We start from the raw sequence: 17,382 nt of genomic DNA, 5'->3' as shown, positions 1-17,382 counted from the left end.
TGTTCGAAAGCACAGGACGTTTCCCTGGTAACCGTTGGTCTACAACAAGGATTCATATTTTCCTTTTGTGTTGGCCTCGAGCAGTCTGAAAACCTCAAGTTTACAACTCACAGTTCTACAATCGCAACCACTTCGCTTGTAACAATTCGCTTAAATATCCGTAAAAGTGAACCAGAATTTGGTTAAATTAAACGAAATGCGTGAATATACATAGAAGGAGTGACGTTTAGTACTTTAAACACGTCGAGACATCTAAAATCGAGGATATCAGAATGGGTGACCCAGATCCTGCCATTATAAAGAAGACCCAAAACGTGTTGGGGAAATACGTGAAAAAGCCGGCCCTTACGGACAAGCTACTTAAGAAACCTCCGTTTCGATTTCTCCACGACGTCATCAATGTGGTCAGTAGTGGACTGTGAGAGTGAAAATTTTCTAGAGGCATGCAATGAAGCAAAATATTGATTGAAAAATGTTCAAATCTCAAGCAAACCCCACACGTATCAATATATTGACACGAAGGGGAATTATTGACAATAATATTGATGATGTGAATTCAGAAATATTGTCAATCTCGATATATTGACGTCAATATAGCATGTATTGACAATACGATTATTGTCAATAAAAGCAATCGTGTAGGGTTCACTTCACACCTGTTCGTGACCGTTTTTTTTGGTTGTATTTTGTCGCTGTTACATGCCTGTTATTGATATTATTAGATGAGTCAAGGAATTCCACATAGATTGTTGTGACTGCGTGTTTTTGCTTCTATTTCTAGGTCATCAAGGACACTGAGTTTTTGAAGGGTTTATTCACGTCGGAAGAACTGGTTTCTGATAACATCAAGGATCGAGATGCGAAGATTGCTTACCTGCAGAAGTTAATTGATGTTACTAGTGAGTGTGTACATGTATAGTCTTTCGAGTATAGTATCTTCACGCTTTGCATCGTGGTTTATTTACTCATTCATAACGAAGTGTGTTTGGTTGTCGTGGGTATATTACGGTGGCTGGTGGGTTGACATGGCGACCGTGGACTACACGTGGATGAATATTGTAAACTTTTCTAATAGGGTCGAAGTAATACGCAATTTTATGTAGGGTAAATGACGGCTTCGGCAATTACCTATTATCGACATAGTCCTTGGCGATAAATTTCACATGATGCATCCTCATGCAAAAATTAAATTCAACGAGCAAGTACTACTTGTATCCCCTGACGATAACAGTTAAAGGTATTGGCGAAGCCGTCATTTACTCTGTAATCTAGAATAATGGGAAGTTTTGTGTGTGTATATTATGTTTGCAAAAGTTATGGTTTCTATTATCTGCGGACGATTTATTAAAGGAACATTATGTATTGAGTTATTATATTTTTATTTGGAAAAACACTGAAAAATGTAGCACCACTCAATAAACAATTTTAGCTACAGTACAGCACAGTATATGCAAAATTAGCTGCATGAGCCAATTTTTGCTTTTTAAGTTGCTCGGCATTTGCAATTATTATATCATATGGGGCTATTATTAAACTACGTAGATCGATTTTGATAAATTTTAGACTCCCTTCCCCGCGTAGACTATCGTTTATACATTTTTTTTAATTTGTATGGGCAGGCAATCTCTACTCCCTCCTCCAGTATTGCGCATTTCACACCAAATTGGACTAATAAGCGCGTTTTCACTTATTAAAAAACGTGATAAAATTGCAAGTTTACGTCTAATCGTCTTGCTGTCTTCAGTGCACTTATTCCTTATGATGCAAGCAATAAGTGCTCCGAAGACATCAAAACGATTTGACGGAAACGTGCACTTTTATCACACTTTTTTGCATTTTTGGGATAGTCCAGTTTCAGATGCAATCAGCAATATCTACGTGGTTTATGAACAGCCTCTATAGGGTATAGCCTCGGCATTTACTTTTGCTGATATCTCTGCAAAATATCTGTTTGTCTCGGCAATTGTTTTACTGAATCCCAGTAAAAAATTTCAGAAGTACTCGGCTGTTGGAATATCGGCAAAAAATAAGTGTGTACGTTTCTATTATGGTATGTTCCTATTATGACATGTGGGATTTCCATACACACTCAGAAATGATTATCGACTTCGGTCATTTTTACCGAACTATCAACAGCTGAACACTGTTTGGTAAAAATCAGGTATTTTCATTCATTAGTTTTTATGCTTCAAAACAAAGAAAACTTCACCACAATGGCAAGACTCGATTATTTAAACAAGGCTGACAGTGTTTTGAAATTAAAATTTTGTGAATCAGCTTTTGAAAGCTGTTGAAAGTACCAAAGTCGGTAATAATTTCTAAGTGCGTAGGCTATAATTGGAACATACCACAATAGAAACATATGGACATAATCGGTACATCTACCCTATACCTAAAATGATATAGTTGGGTGATGCCACATTTTTTTATTGATTTCTTGATTCCACACTCTTGGGTATTCAACGCATGGAACCATATAAGCACCATTAATAATCGACCTGACAAACGCGACACTTACCAATGGTGTTCGGACTGGGAGGGAACTTTCCCTTTCGGTAGTGGACTGTATCGGCAGGATGGTGGAGGAAGCAAGCGTCGATCGGAAATCAACTCGTAAGGGCTCTGAAAAGAGCTGGTGGGTTCGACGCTGCTCCAAACCAGGGATGTTTGCAAAATAAACTTGATCGGGACGGCTACGCTAACAACTGTTTATTCTCTCCTCTTTCTCTCTACAAATTCTGCTTCTACTGCTGCTGATGTTTGCTGGTGCTTGGTCGGAAAAGAACTCTTGTTTTGCACGGTGATGCATGCCTCTTTTAAAGCGGCGAGCGTTGATGTGGTCGTCGCTGATTGGTGGATGTTGTAGCCTATTGATGGTCTCGTTCTTCGCTGCTTGTTGGTCGTGTTCGTATCAGTTGACTTTCGGCGGAGACGGAACATACTCCCCCGGTTGAGGTAACTCAACGATTAACAACGATTGTCTAGAATTGCGGATTGGGTGTCGGTATCAGGGTTTCACGGATGATCGGCATGGTTCGTAGGTTCTTCTTCCTGTGTAGTAGGATAATTTCTGGGTGGGTACTTTGGAAAATAGTACAATTATCCGAATGCTGCTGCTGCTACCTCGTTGTTCAATGAAACGCTTGAAGAATGCCAGGAAGGCATCGGTGCTCAGATCGTATAACGCTTCCAGGCCATCAGTGTAGATCGGATGCAGGTTTGCCAATTTCTTGCAAGGGTCGTGGGTAACAACTCGCTGAATGTCTTCCGCCAAATGGACAAACTGAACCACTTGGGTGATAGTTTCGGTTGCCTGGCGTGGTTGCGGGATGATTAAGAGCTGCTTTTTCTTCAGGTCGACTGGGTCATCTAGGTTGACGATAACTGCTTTCAGTGCAGGTAGCATCTGGTCTGGAACATTTTCGGGTAGTTCGATGTTGTACCTTTCTCTCTGGAGGAACTCAGAACCACTCCACCAAGACACGATATCAGTTTGTTTCTGGATCACAGCGTTTCGGTTTCTTCCGAATGACTGTAGTTGGTTGAGCGGTTTGTTGATCCAGGCCAGCACTATCGTACTTTCGCACCATAGCACAATTTCTCGGAACTCCATATCCAGGACTGGTAATACCTTCTGTACTAACCGGGTTAGCAGGTGAGCGGCGCAAAGTAGTGTTTTCAGTCTGAGCTTGCTGGCTCGATGTCGAATAGAAAGATCCTGTGGCGGTGGCTCCTCAGGCCTTGGTATTGGAACGATATCATTGGAATCAGGATAGGGCATCTTCGGTACAGGATTAGCTGAGCTTGGCTTGTCTGGTGGATCTCTTATTTGTTGTTTCTCAGACGTCGGTAACGGAACGAGTGCACTTGGCTCCAGAACTGGCCTTGAGTGAATTCCAGCTGACATCGGGACCGGCTTGAACATCGGACAGTTTTCGGTTGGCATCAGAAACCGCTTGAACACCGGATACTTTTCCATTGGTTTCGGGTACCGCATGAATACCGAACGGTTTCCAGTAGACATCGGAAACATCTTGAACACGGGCCGGGTTCCGGCAGACATCGGGAATAGCTTTAGCACCTGATGATTTCGAGTTGGCATCGGAAAATACAACACCGAATGGTCTCCTGTTGACATCGGTAACGGCTTGTTCACCGGATGGTTTCCAGGGGACATCAGAAACGGCTTGTTTACCTGATGAATTCTAAGGGTCATCGGGAATTGCTTGGACACCGGACGAGTTCCAGTGGACATCATGAAGGTCGTGACCACCAGACGGGTTCCAGTAGACATTTGAAACGGCTTGAACACCGGACGGGTTCCGGTGGACATCAGGAAAGGCTTGATTACCGCTTTGATTCCGGCGGACATCAGGAACGGCTTGGTGACCGGACGGGTTCCAGTGGATATCATTAATGGCTTGACCACCGGACAGGTTGCAGTGGACATCAAGAACGGTTTGACCACCGCATTGGTTCCGGCGGACATCAGGAAAGGCTTGATCGCAGGCTGGATTCCGGCAGAGATCAGGAACGGCTTGACCACTGAATTGGTTTCGGTGGACATCGAGAACGGTTTGACCACCGGATTGGTTCCGGTGGACATCAGGAAAGGCTTGATTGCAGGCTGGATTCCGGTAGAGATCAGGAGCGGCTTGGCCACTGAATTGGTTTCGGTGGACATCGAGAACGGTTTGACCACCGGATTGGTCCCGGTGGACATCAGGAAAGGCTTGATCGCAGGCTGGATTCCGGCAGAGATCAGCAACGGCTTGGCCACTGAATTGGTTTCGGTGGACATCGAGAACGGTTTGACCACCGGATTGGTTCCGGCGGACATCGACAACGGTTTGACCACCGGATTGATTGCGGCAGACATCAGGAAGGGCTTGATCACAGGCTGGATTCCGGTGGAGATCAGGAACGGCTTGGCCACCGGCTGGATTGCGGCGGACATCTGGAATGGCTTGACCACCGAATTGGTTTCGGCGGACATCGAGAATGGCTTGACCACCGAATTGGTTTCGGCGGACATCGATAATGGCTTGACCACCGGACGGATTCCGGTAGACATCACGAAGAGCTTAACCACCGGCTGGATTGCGGCGGACATCTGGAATGGCTTGACCACCGAATTGGTTTCGGCAGACATCGAGAATGGCTTGACCACCGAATTGGTTTCGGCAGACATCGAGAATGACTTGACCACCGGACGGATTCCAGCAGACATCGGGGACGGTTGGACCACCGGATAGGTTCTGGCGGCCCTCAGGAATGGCTTGATTACTGGAAGGATTCCGGTAGACATCGGGTAAGACATCAACACCGGATGGTTTCCGACGGGGATACAATTCAAGATCGGTCTGGTTCCAGTCGAGGTTAGGATTGTTTTCGGAACTTCACCAGCTGCGACGGACTTCGGTTCGATGGCTTGAAAGTCGTCTTGGAATAGCTTCGGATTGACTTCGGTTGTTTCGGGATGTTTAAACCGTTTCGGTTTTACATCCATGACTTGAGGTGAGTCCTTATTGACATGGCACTCGGTTGGTTCACTTGCCATGTTATTAGGCTTGACTTCTACGAACTTGGCTGAATTCTCGACGTAACGGTCCTCTGTCAATCCACGAGGAAGATAATTTGGCTTGCACGCAGAGTTGAGCTTAACATAGTCAGCTTCGGTTGGAACCTCATCTTCAATCGTACTTGTCAGCTTGGTTTCAGTATCGGCAGGATTACCGTACTCGTCCACACTGGCAGGTGGAGGTGAATCATCGACTAGCCGGACCTCGGTCGGTCCACAATGGGAGTTCAACGGCATAATCATGGGTTTCGCCTTCAAGAGTTCGGTTGGATTATCCACTTCAGTTGACTTCTTGATCGACTTCGTTTCGGTGGATTGATTCACAATCGTTTTCACATCGATGGTTTGGATCGGGTACGACATACGCTGCGGTGGCAACTTTATCGTCAATAACGTACATGGCAGTTCCATCGCGTGTGGAATCGGAACGGGCTGTTCCGTCATTCGAGTCATTGGTTGATTTTGGACGATCCGAGCGTATGGTTTGCTTGTGGCCGGTGATGGTGTTTGGTGTTGGTGGTGCCTGATATCGGTAGTTGGAAAGGCAAGCAGCAATGTTTCCACCAGTATACAGGCCTCGGTGTAGAGATCATCGAAACGCAGGTAGTCCTCATCCTGCTCATCAAATCTCTCTGCAGAGATGGCGGTCATAATTCTGTTGTGCAACCATTGATACTCCTGGTAATACCGCTGGAGGTTCCTGGCGTGCCTGTTACACAGCACCGGATGCATGGTGATATCGGTTTCTTGCACTTCCTTCAGGATTCGCGTTACCTTCGCCTCTACTAAGCCACGAAGTACGATCAACCTTTCCACATCGGTCATCTTTGGAACGCGTAGTAAACTATCACACGCATGCGATTCACTTTTCGGAATATTGTTTTTCGCGAACGCGCTCACTCATATGATTCACTTTTTTGTATACTTCGCACACGATGCTGTCATCGGCAGCAGCGGAAGTAGTTTTGTTTGTTTGGTACTTGGCTAGCGTAGCACGTCCGTTTCTTTCGGTGGGAAATCGGCTTCGTTCCAGTTGGCAGGAACATCTATGCGTAAACTTTCACGGCGAAAGCTTCTTGGCTCGTGATCCGGTTCGGATGGACCAAATTATGTTCGGACTGGGAGGGAACTTTCCCTTTCGGTAGTGGACTGTATCGGCAGGATGGTGGAGGAAGCAAGCGTCGATCGGAAATCAACTCGTAAGGGCTCTGAAAAGAGCTGGTGGGTTCGACGCTGCTCCAAACCAGGGATGTTTGCAAAATAAACTTGATCGGGACGGCTACGCTAACAACTGTTTATTCTCTCCTCTTTCTCTCTACAAATTCTGCTTCTACTGCTGCTGATGTTTGCTGGTGCTTGGTCGGAAAAGAACTCTTGTTTTGCACGGTGATGCATGCCTCTTTTAAAGCGGCGAGCGTTGATGTGGTCGTCGCTGATTGGTGGATGTTGTAGCCTATTGATGGTCTCGTTCTTCGCTGCTTGTTGGTCGTGTTCGTATCAGTTGACTTTCGGCGGAGACGGAACAAATGGAAATACAGTAAATAATGACCTGATGTTGCTAGCCGCTCCATGCATCAGACTTTTATCGAAGACATCATATCAATTGATTTGTTTTCTTCGCTTTTATCTTTATTTCACACTATCGTCATTCCAAATATTTCTCATTCATCTTCAAAACGGATGTTTAAGGTATAGGGTAGAGAACTACTTCGGCCTAATCGCCCATTTTGGGCCTATCGAGAGAAAACTTCAAATAAATCCATGATTTCAGAGTTAACAACTCAATTATGCGTTTGGTACGATACTTTAGTTAATAAGCTACCGAACGAAGTCAATGAGAATGCGTGGTATGAAGGTTTGCAAATATTATTCCCAAAAACAAAAGAAGCGCTCCGACCGAATTAATTTTTATCTTCATCCTATAGGCCGAAGTGAATTCATTGGCGTTTCAATGTGTTAGGCCGAGTTTAAAATCCGTAGGTCGAGTTTGGCGTCAAGAAGCAGTGTTGGACTTTTGACAATATCTCAACGATTAGTTTCTCGTTTTCAAATCTTACGGTACATACGGAAAGGTAAATATATGTGGGAGCCATCAGTAATAATAACATTCCGTTTGGTGCTAAACTGAACTAGATTAAGAAAGACTAAGTGCGGGTTATGCTTAATAGGCCGGAAATGGGGTAGTTAACCCTACTTTGGTACAATAAATTGGAAATACGAACCGAGACCAACGGCAATGACCCCAGCGACGAAATAGGGCTTACGATTGGAAACTCGGCACGTGGAACTGTCGATCGCTCAATTTCATCGGGAACACCCGAATACTTGCCAATCATCGCTAACATCGACTCTGACCACTACCTGGTGATGGTCAAACTGCGCCCAAAACTTTCCGTAATCAACAATGTACGGTACCGACGCCCGCCACGGTACAACCGTACAACCTAGAGCGACTGAAGCAACCGGATGTCGCCTTAGCATACACGCATAATCTCGAGGCAGCGTTTCCAGAGGAGAGCGAGCTCGATATGCCCCCTCTAGAGGACTGCTGGAGTACAGTAAAAGCAGTCATCACCGACGCAGCCGCGAGCACCATCGGGTACGTGGAAAGAAGTCGACGGAATGAATGGTTCGGCGAGGATTGCAGAGCGATTTTGGAGGAGGAGAACGCAGCGTGGGCGGTAATGCTGCAGCATGGAGCCCGATAGAACGTGGAACGGTATAAACAGAAGCGGAAACAGCAGACCCGCATCTTTCGGGAGAAAATACGCTGCCTGGAAGAAGCGGAGTGCGAGGAAATGGAACTGCTTTACCGTTTCCATGAAACACGGAAGTTCTACCAGAAGCTCAACGCATCCCGCAACGGTGTGCAAGGATAAGGACGGGAGCCTCTTGACGGACGGATGTGAGGTGATTGAAAGGTGGAAGCAGCACTTCGATGCGCACCTGAATCAACAATCAATTCGAAACTAACGATTTTAAATAGGCTCACTACTTGACTAGCCTATTGGTCCCAAGTAAATCGATTAACTTATCCCATTCTAGTATAAATTCCAGTACTACACTATGTTTGTTTTGATTCGCTATGAAAGTTTGACAGATAAAATGAGGGGTTCGTGGATTTTCGTATGTTTCGAGGGGTGCATCGATTAGCTTGGGACCGAAGATAGTACCAGGGCTGAGCCAAAAAGTTGAGCTCGTTTCTTCGGGACCTTCTGGTCTTAGAGTTATCTCTATGCCTGAATGGCGAGGAGAACGTAGGCAAGGGAGACCAGCGCAATGGAGGGAACGACTACGTCAGTGCAGCAGAGGACGGAACTGACCCAACCCCCACGCTGATAAAAGTTAAGGATGCCATTCAGCAGCTGAAAAACAACAAACCAGCTGGTAAGGATGGTATCCCAAGTAACATTTCAAGTTTTATCGAGGTTTTAAAGCATGCTACAAGTCTAAATCATGGTCTTCAGAACCCTAATAAAACCAAAATTGTTACTTGGGATCGCAGCCGAACTCATCAAGATGGGTCCAGAAAAGTTGGCCACCTGCCTGGACCAGATGATAGTCAGGATCTGGGAAACAGAACAGCTACCGGAGGAGTGGAAGGAGGGGGTAATCTGCCCCATTCACAAGAAAGGCAACCATTTGGAATGTGAGAACTTCAGAGCGATCACCATTTTGAATGCCTCCTACAAAGTGCTATCCCAGATCATCTTCCGTCGTCTATCACCTAAAATGACCGAGTTCGTGGGAAGTTATCAAGCCGGCTTCACCGACGGCCGATCGACAACGGACCAGATCTTCACCGTACGGCAAATCCTCCAGAAATCAGGGTTGCTTCCACTCACTTGCTTTAAAAAATGGTTTTTCGGAGTTATGAAATCATTAGATAATATAATGATATGTTGTACTTGTAAGTAACAAGAAGAGGGTGTAAAGTATGTGTTTGACTCATAAAACTGGTCAATTTCGCTTTCAGAGTGTCACAATCAGCGATCTTATGATTCGTGAGCGTTCACTCAGAGTGAGCGCTCACGAATCATATAATCGCTGATTGTGACGTACTGAAAGCAATAATGACAGATTGTATGTGTCAAACACATACTTCACGACCTCTTCTTGTAACTTACAAGTACTAATTAACATTATAAGATCTAATGATTTCATAATTCTGAAAAACATTTTTTTATAGCAAGTGAGTGGAAGTAACCCTGCCAGAAATGCCGTGAATACCAGGTCCCAACGCATCATTTGTTCATCGACTTTAAAAGCGGCATACGATAGTATCGACCGCACATAGCTATGGAAAATCATGGACGAGAACGGCTTTCCTGGGAAGCTGATCAGACTGATCATAGCAACGATGGACGGTGTGCAAAATTGCGTAAGGGTTTCGGGTGAACTATCCAGTTCATTCGAATTTCGCCGGGGACTGCTACAAGGTGACGGACTCTCATGCCTACTCTTCAACATCGCTCTAGAAGGTGTAATGCGACGAGCCGGGCTCAACAGCCGGGGTACGATTTTCACGAAATCCGGTCAATTTGCGTGCTTTGCGGACGACATGGACATTATCGCAAGAACATTTGGAACGGTGGCAGAACTATACACCCGCCTGAAATACGAAGCAGTAAAGGTCGGACTGGTGGTGAGTGCGTCAAAAACAAAGTCCATGCTAGTAGGCGGAACCGAACATGACAGGATTCGTCTAGGAAGTAATGTCACGATAGACGGGGATACTTTCGAGGTAGTGGAGGAATTCGTTTACCTTGGATCCTTACTGACGGCTGACAACAATGTGAGTCGTGACATACGAAGGCGCATCATCAGTGGAAGTCGTGCCTACTACGGGCTCCAGAAGAAACTACGGTCAAAAAAGATTCACCCCTGCACCAAATGTACCGTTTACAGAACGCTAATAAGACCGGTGGTTCTCTATGGACACGAGACATGGACTATGCTCGAGGAGGACCTGCAAGCATTCGGAGTTTTCGAGCGACGTGTGCTAAGAACGATCTTCGGCGGTGTGCAGGAGAACGGTGATCTGTCGCTTGTTTTCTGAGAAGTTCGCCAGTGTTTTCACGAATGAGAGATTAACTGACGAACACGTTACCCTAGCAGCTAGTAATGTTCCACTGTACGGTCAAACACTGGGTGCGATGGATGTCAACGTCGAGATGATTTCCACTGCCGCATCACAACTCAAGTCGTCCTTCAATCCAGGACCCGATGGCGTTCCATCCGTATTCCTGAAAAAGCATATCGCCAGCTTGCTGATGCCCATGCTTCACCTATTTCGATTGTCCATCTCGAGTGGTACATTTCCATCTTGTTGGAAATTCGCACATATGTTTCCTATCCACAAAAAGGGCAGCAAACGGGATGTGGACAATTATCGTGGAATTACGTCGTTGAGCACAGTTTCGAAGTTATTCGAGTTAGTCATCATGGAGCCTCTACTCTCTCATTGTAAGCAGTATCTAAGTGGTGATCAACACGGCTTCACTTCCGGTCGTTCTACTTCCACAAATCTGCTGTGTTTGACATCGTATCTTACGGAAAGCATGGCAGAGAGGACTCAAACAGACGTCATATACACCGACTTGTCAGCTGCCTTCGATAAGCTAAACCATGCCATCGCGATTGCCAAGTTGCATAGACTTGGGGTCAGCGGCAACCTCTTGCGATGGTTTCGTTCATATCTCACTGATCGGCAACTGATGGTTGCCATTGGTGACAACCGGTCCAATATATATCTAGCTACGTCAGGAATACCTCAAGGAAGTCACCTGGGACCTTTGATTTTCTTACTCTACTTCAATGACGTGAACTTGGTCATCGAAGGCCCACGACTATCGTATGCAGACGATCTTAAAATCTACCTACGAATCCACTCGATTGATGACTGTCACTTCCTTCAACGTCAGTTCGAAGCCTTTGCCAGCTGGTGTAATTTGAACCGAATGGTGGTTAACCCCACTAAGTGTTCAGTGATCACTTTTACTCGGAAGAAAGAACCAATCACATTTGAATACAAACTTATCGGCACTGTAATCGACCGTGTGAACCATGTGAAAGATCTGGGTGTTATTCTAGATTCTGAACTTACGTACAAGCAGCACATCTCGTACGTTGTCGACAAGGCGTCTAGGACGTTGGGATTTATCTTCAGGATAGCAAAGAATTTCTCCGATATCTACTGTTTGAAGTCACTGTACTGTTCCTTGGTGCGATCCATTCTGGAATATTGTTCTGTGGTCTGGAGTCCAAACTACAACAATGGTGCTGAGAGAGTTGAGTCCGTTCAACGCCGTTTTCTTCGATTCGCTCTGCGGAAGCTGCCTTGGAGAGACCCATTTCATCTGCCCAGCTATGAAAGTCGTTGTCAGCTGATTGATCTGGAGCCTCTCCGAACTAGAAGAGACACCTCTAGGGCCCTGTTCATTGCGGACACTTTACAAGGTAGAATTGATTGCAGTGCAATCCTGGGGCAAGTCAACATTAACGTCCAACCCCGTGCGCTACGTAACAACGTTATGCTGAGATTGCCACTTCAGCGCACAAACTATGGCATGAACGGTGCAATAGGTGGGCTGCAACGAGTGTTCAATCGAGTCTCGGGCATCTTCGATTTCCATATGCCTCGACAGCTGCTACGAAGATACTTCTCATCGTTCTTTTCTGGCACAGTTAACCGTGAATGATTGTGTGTTTTATTTATGTATTTTATTCTTAGTTTTTATTTTTTGATTTGATTTTTACCTATATAAGTTACTTAAATCATCATTGGGGCTTTACACAGCCTGTTGATGCAGACAAATAAATAAGAAATAAATAAATAAGAGTGGCGGCGAAGAATGAACCACGAGCTCGCTGCACTCTACGGCGAACCCAGCATCCAGAAGGTGGCCAAAGCCGGAAGGATGCTGTGGGCAGGGCATGTGCAAGAATGCCGGACAACAACCCTGCAAAGTTGGTGTTCGCTACTGATCCGGTTGGCACAAGAAGGCGTGGAGCGCAGAGAGCTTGATGGGCGGACGAGGTAGAGCGTGATCTAGCGAGCATTGGGCATGACCGAGGATGGAGAGCTGCAGCCGCAAACCGAGTATTGTGGCGTACTATTGTTGATTATGTCTTATCTTAAATGTGATGTAGTACACATAAATGTATGTATGTATGTATGTATGTTGGTACAATAAAACTCCTGAAAAAGCGCATGGGTTTTGTAGAGTATTAGAAAAGATTTTCATAAAGGAAGCTGACAAAATCGGGTCAATACTGTACTGTATCACATACAGGCTAGCCCTACACTTTGTGTATATTTGCTCTTTGCAATTTCATGTTCATGTTATGTCTAAAAACATTGATTCATAAACCGTATTCTTCGATTTAACATTTTTGTTTTTGGCAACACGACCTTATCATCTATTCCTTTCATAAAATTTGTGCAAGTGCTTCCTGAACAATTTTTCTATAAATATCAAGTATAAAAGATCTCCAAATAATGGTCTCACAAATAGAATAAAGCGGACATCACTGAAGCACACTGTATTTATTTATTTATTCTTTGGTTTATGAAATCTTTCCTGAACTTAGAGTATCATCAACCGGTGAGAATTAACGATTTTAAATTGGCTCACTACTTGACTAGCCTATTTGTCCCAAGCAAATCGATTAACGTACCCCATTCCAGTCGAAATTCTAGTACTACACTATGTTTGTTTTGATTCGCTATGAAAGTTTGACAGATATAATCAGGGGCTCATGGATTTTCCTTTGTTTTGAGGGGTGCATCGATTAGCTTGGAACTGAAGAGAGTACTGAACCAAAAAAGTTGAGCACGTTTCTTCGGGACCTTCTGGTCTTAGAGTTACCTCTATGGTATCATTGCGATTGACACACAATATGTAAATTCAATGAATGGCTACCATATCAAAAATAAGAGGCTGTTCATAAACAACGTAGACTATGCAGGATGAGTTGGGAAGAGGGAAAGCCCACAAATTTATATAAACAATTGTTTACACCCCCTCTATACTCAACTCCCATTTCAACCTCTCCAAAACGGCTTATGTAGTTTATGAACAGACCTCGACTAAGTGATGAACCTGCCCACAGCTAACAATCACTATAACAAAGTTAAAAAAAAGTTTACGAACAGCCCCTAACTACAACTTTTACCTAAAGCTAACAGAGAATGTAAGAAAATAACCACTCCAAACAGCAAAAAAGAAAACGTGGTCAATCAGAGCAATAATCGTTTCATTTCCCATTTTCAGAATCCGTTACCGGGCAAGAGTTGAAAATTCGCCCTTCGAAGGTCGTTGCCGGTCTCGAGCCGGATAAGACGAATGAACTATTGCAAGCGATTGGCTACGCACTCGACAAGAAGCTAGACAGCACAAGTGCTGTGGAAGCCTACACCAAACAAGGAACGGCTAGTGGGACCGGAAACGCAAATAATGAAACGGTGGTCACGAATGGTGCGAAGAACAAAGAAGATAAAAAGGAAGAAAAGAAAAAGGACGAGAAGAAAAGCAACGACAAAGAGAAGGATAAGATGAAGGAAAAGGAAAAGACAAAGGATAAGGAGAAAGAAAAGGATAAATCAAAACCAAAAGAGAAAGAGCGAACAAAGCGAAGTAGTGATGCAGTGAAAGATGAGTCAAAAACTAAGAAGGAAAAATCCGACAAAACTAGCAAAAGTAAGGAAAAAGACAAAACTTCAAGCACCATTAAAACAGAGAAACCAAAGGCCAGTAAAGTTGATGCCAAACCGACAAGTGATCGAAAAAAGTTGGAGAAGCAAAGATCGAAAGAAAAGGAGAAAAGTTTGAAGCGATCAGATTCGATCAAGGAAGAACCAACAGCGGCGAATGCAAAACAACAGTTGCACAACATTGCAGAATCGAGCATTGAAAACGATAGTAAAGATTCACTGAAGGAGGCTCAAGAAGTTTTGGAAATGAATGGTAAAAAACCTACTACTCCTGCCGAGGATGAGATGATCGCCGTGATAGACGAAGAAGCAGAATTACGGCGGGCTGAGAAAAACTCCAGCCGGAGATCATCACTGAAAAAACAAGGGAGTTTGACTGCAAGTGAAAACAATGCTCTCGGTGACTTGAACCAATACAATGGCCTAGAAGTCCAAGGTCCAAGTCGACAAAATAGTGTTATCATGGGAGAGCCCATTAGCAGACATGATTCGGATCCAATCGAGCCAATTGCTAGCGAGAGGATATCTGCAAAACCACCGATGAATCGACAACAATCGGTAGACAGCGTTATGAGACCGAGAACTAGTCTACGGCCACCGAGTGTTCGACCGCCTTCGGCAAGACCTGGAGCTCCTCGACGAAAAGAGAAAAACGTTGAGATAGTCCTACAGCCAAACGAGACAACGAAGTTGGGTGAGATCAACGTTAAAATGGAGGTGTTCAACAATGAATTATTGGACGATGATGGTGAAAATCTAATCGTTATCGAAGATCCAACTCAGGTGGGCGATGTGTACAGTGGAACGCAACCGGATCTTGCTGAGGCGAAGGAAGAGCAGGAACAAGGTCATCTAGTTCAGCAGATCCTTGAGACGCAGAAAGAGTTCTCGAACATAGCAGGTGCAGAAGTGAACCCGGAGGTCCCTAAGAAAGTGGATGTTGTAAGTGCATTTAAGTGGGTAATTACACAGTGTAAAATACTATTAAGTAATACTTGGTTCATAGGAATGGAGCGCTAGTCAACGACAATCCTCTGTGAAACAGATGGAAACCTTAAGGGAGTCAATCCAAAAATTGACACGATCGGTGAATCCCCTGGGGAAGCTAATGGATTTCATTCAGGAAGATATGGATTCCATGGAGCGGGAATTGATCAACTGGCAGCAGATGTACTCGCTAGCAATTGTCGATCTGAACAAGGAACGAAGGTAATTGATATAGTTGAAAATGAAGTAACTAGAAATAATAAGCTTTCCTTTTCCAGCGTAAACGAAAATGCAATCGAGCCATTGAAGCACCAGTTGGCGCAAATTGAGACCAACATAAAAGAATACCGAGATATGGTGGACGTAACGAGGGCGAATATCCTACTAAACGAACAGAAAATTGAGAGGTTATATATGACAGAGATTTAAAAGTGATTTGTTTTTTATAGATTTATTAATTCAACTTAATAAAAAAGAACAATATATTGAGTTTTATTGTGAGGCACTAAATTTGAGACGATACAATCTAGATTGTCAAAGGTAAAGTCATCCTTTGTATATTTGATTTCAATAAATTACAAGTCAATCACATTAATACATAATTATGTTCTTTTGGTAATTTATTTATATCGCAACTAACCTATACGATTAAATGAGAAAAGCAGCGATCAACTGTAAAGAAACTTTAATTTAATGGATGATTTATATGGATCACAGGATTGATCATCTTCAATTAATCACTTAGTCGAGCGGTTTAGTTAACTTATCTGGAAGGCAAAGGGGTCTCATTAATATCTTATGAACGGATCAAATGTAGAACATATTTGATAGGGTGAGGGTATTTAGTTTTATATTAATAAGATTTACAATTGGGAACTTTTAAAAAATAACAAGATTGTTGTGCTCATTCACTTCTCATACGCTGAGCACTAGCTGGCGTTGCTAGATCGCAGCTCCTATCTCCATTTACGCTGCAGTTCTGACATAATCTGCGTGACTGTTGACGGCATTCCAAGTGCCCTCGACACATTTCATCGAAGACATTCTCCACGTTAAGGACGAGCATCCCAGACAACCAGAATGCACGTATATTCAAAGTTATTTTCGTTATATACAAACATATATTCAAATAAACAATTCGTATAGAATGCAAATAAATGGCTTATACGTACAAAAGTTGAGGCCATATACGGGCATATTTTAATTTAATTTTAAACTAGTTGATTTAACATCATATACGATTTAATCTGTAATAACAAGTTCATTTTGCAATGTCTTACGATGTAATACGATTTAATTTGTGATACAGTACGACGGAAAAATGAGTCATCGTAAATAAGTCGGAAATTTGCAATCTATACGACTTAACTTAAACATAATGTAAGGTATGCCATTCTTATATGCAATTTTGACTTAAACTGTAACAATTTACGATACTGTCTGTACATTCTTATACGACTTCTGGTTGTCTGGGATCTCCTTTCGCACTGGCTCGAACCTTGGACAGTCGAAGGACCACATGGTCCGGCATTTCATCCACGTTGCTATGCGACTAACCTTGTGAAGAGCTGGGCCGAAAGTGAGTGTAGAGTTGCCCGTGTGTGTTTATGAAGCGTTGCCATAGAGACCTCTGTCTACCGACATTGAACTATTGCGCTTTCAACGGGAGGCTGCACACACGGTTTGCTGAGCCGTTAAGCCTCAAGTTAAGACCTGCTTACGCTAGTGCTAATATATGCCACACAGTTGCCACACTCCGGATGTATTACCTATTGCCATACTCCGGAGGTATTTCCTGTATTAGGTGGAAATTGACTTCACCGCGTTTTATGTTCACCCAGTTCGAAAGAATCGGTATTAGTCTATGTGTCACCGTTCTCCACCGTGTTCCACTCCTGTTACCACTTAGCTAACGACTCCGATCTCATCACTTTCCGTACTCTTCCGGCTTCTCTCCACCATGGTGATGTTGATAAGGATCATTCCGGCTATAACGCATACTACTTCCGACGAGGTTCTGTACGCACTCACGACTCGCATGGCTATCGCGTTGATGGCTTTCGAAGCCTTCTCGCAGGCATATTTGACGTGGTTGTTG

At 44.0% G+C, this 17,382-nt stretch overlaps 1 protein-coding gene across 1 annotated transcript; it reads left to right on the top strand.

Moving 5' to 3' along the window:
* The first annotated feature begins 190 nt into the window (after positions 1-190).
* Positions 191-15,713, top strand: LOC135711043 (TRAF3-interacting protein 1-like). The gene is made up of 5 exons (XM_065233786.1): positions 191-404; positions 782-899; positions 13,858-15,239; positions 15,304-15,506; positions 15,563-15,713. Exons 1-5 carry the CDS (start codon positions 273-275, stop codon positions 15,711-15,713), a joined length of 1,986 nt encoding a protein of 661 aa, XP_065089858.1. The 5' UTR covers positions 191-272.
* Positions 15,714-17,382: the final 1,669 nt, after the last annotated feature.

The sequence above is a fragment of the Ochlerotatus camptorhynchus genome, unplaced genomic scaffold, assembly GCF_037179485.1.
Source record: "Ochlerotatus camptorhynchus isolate MF236.1 unplaced genomic scaffold, CSIRO-AGI_Acam_v1.1 ptg000417l, whole genome shotgun sequence".
NCBI classification, from domain to species: domain Eukaryota; kingdom Metazoa; phylum Arthropoda; class Insecta; order Diptera; family Culicidae; genus Ochlerotatus; species Ochlerotatus camptorhynchus.
This window is presented reverse-complemented; position numbering and strand designations above follow the sequence as displayed.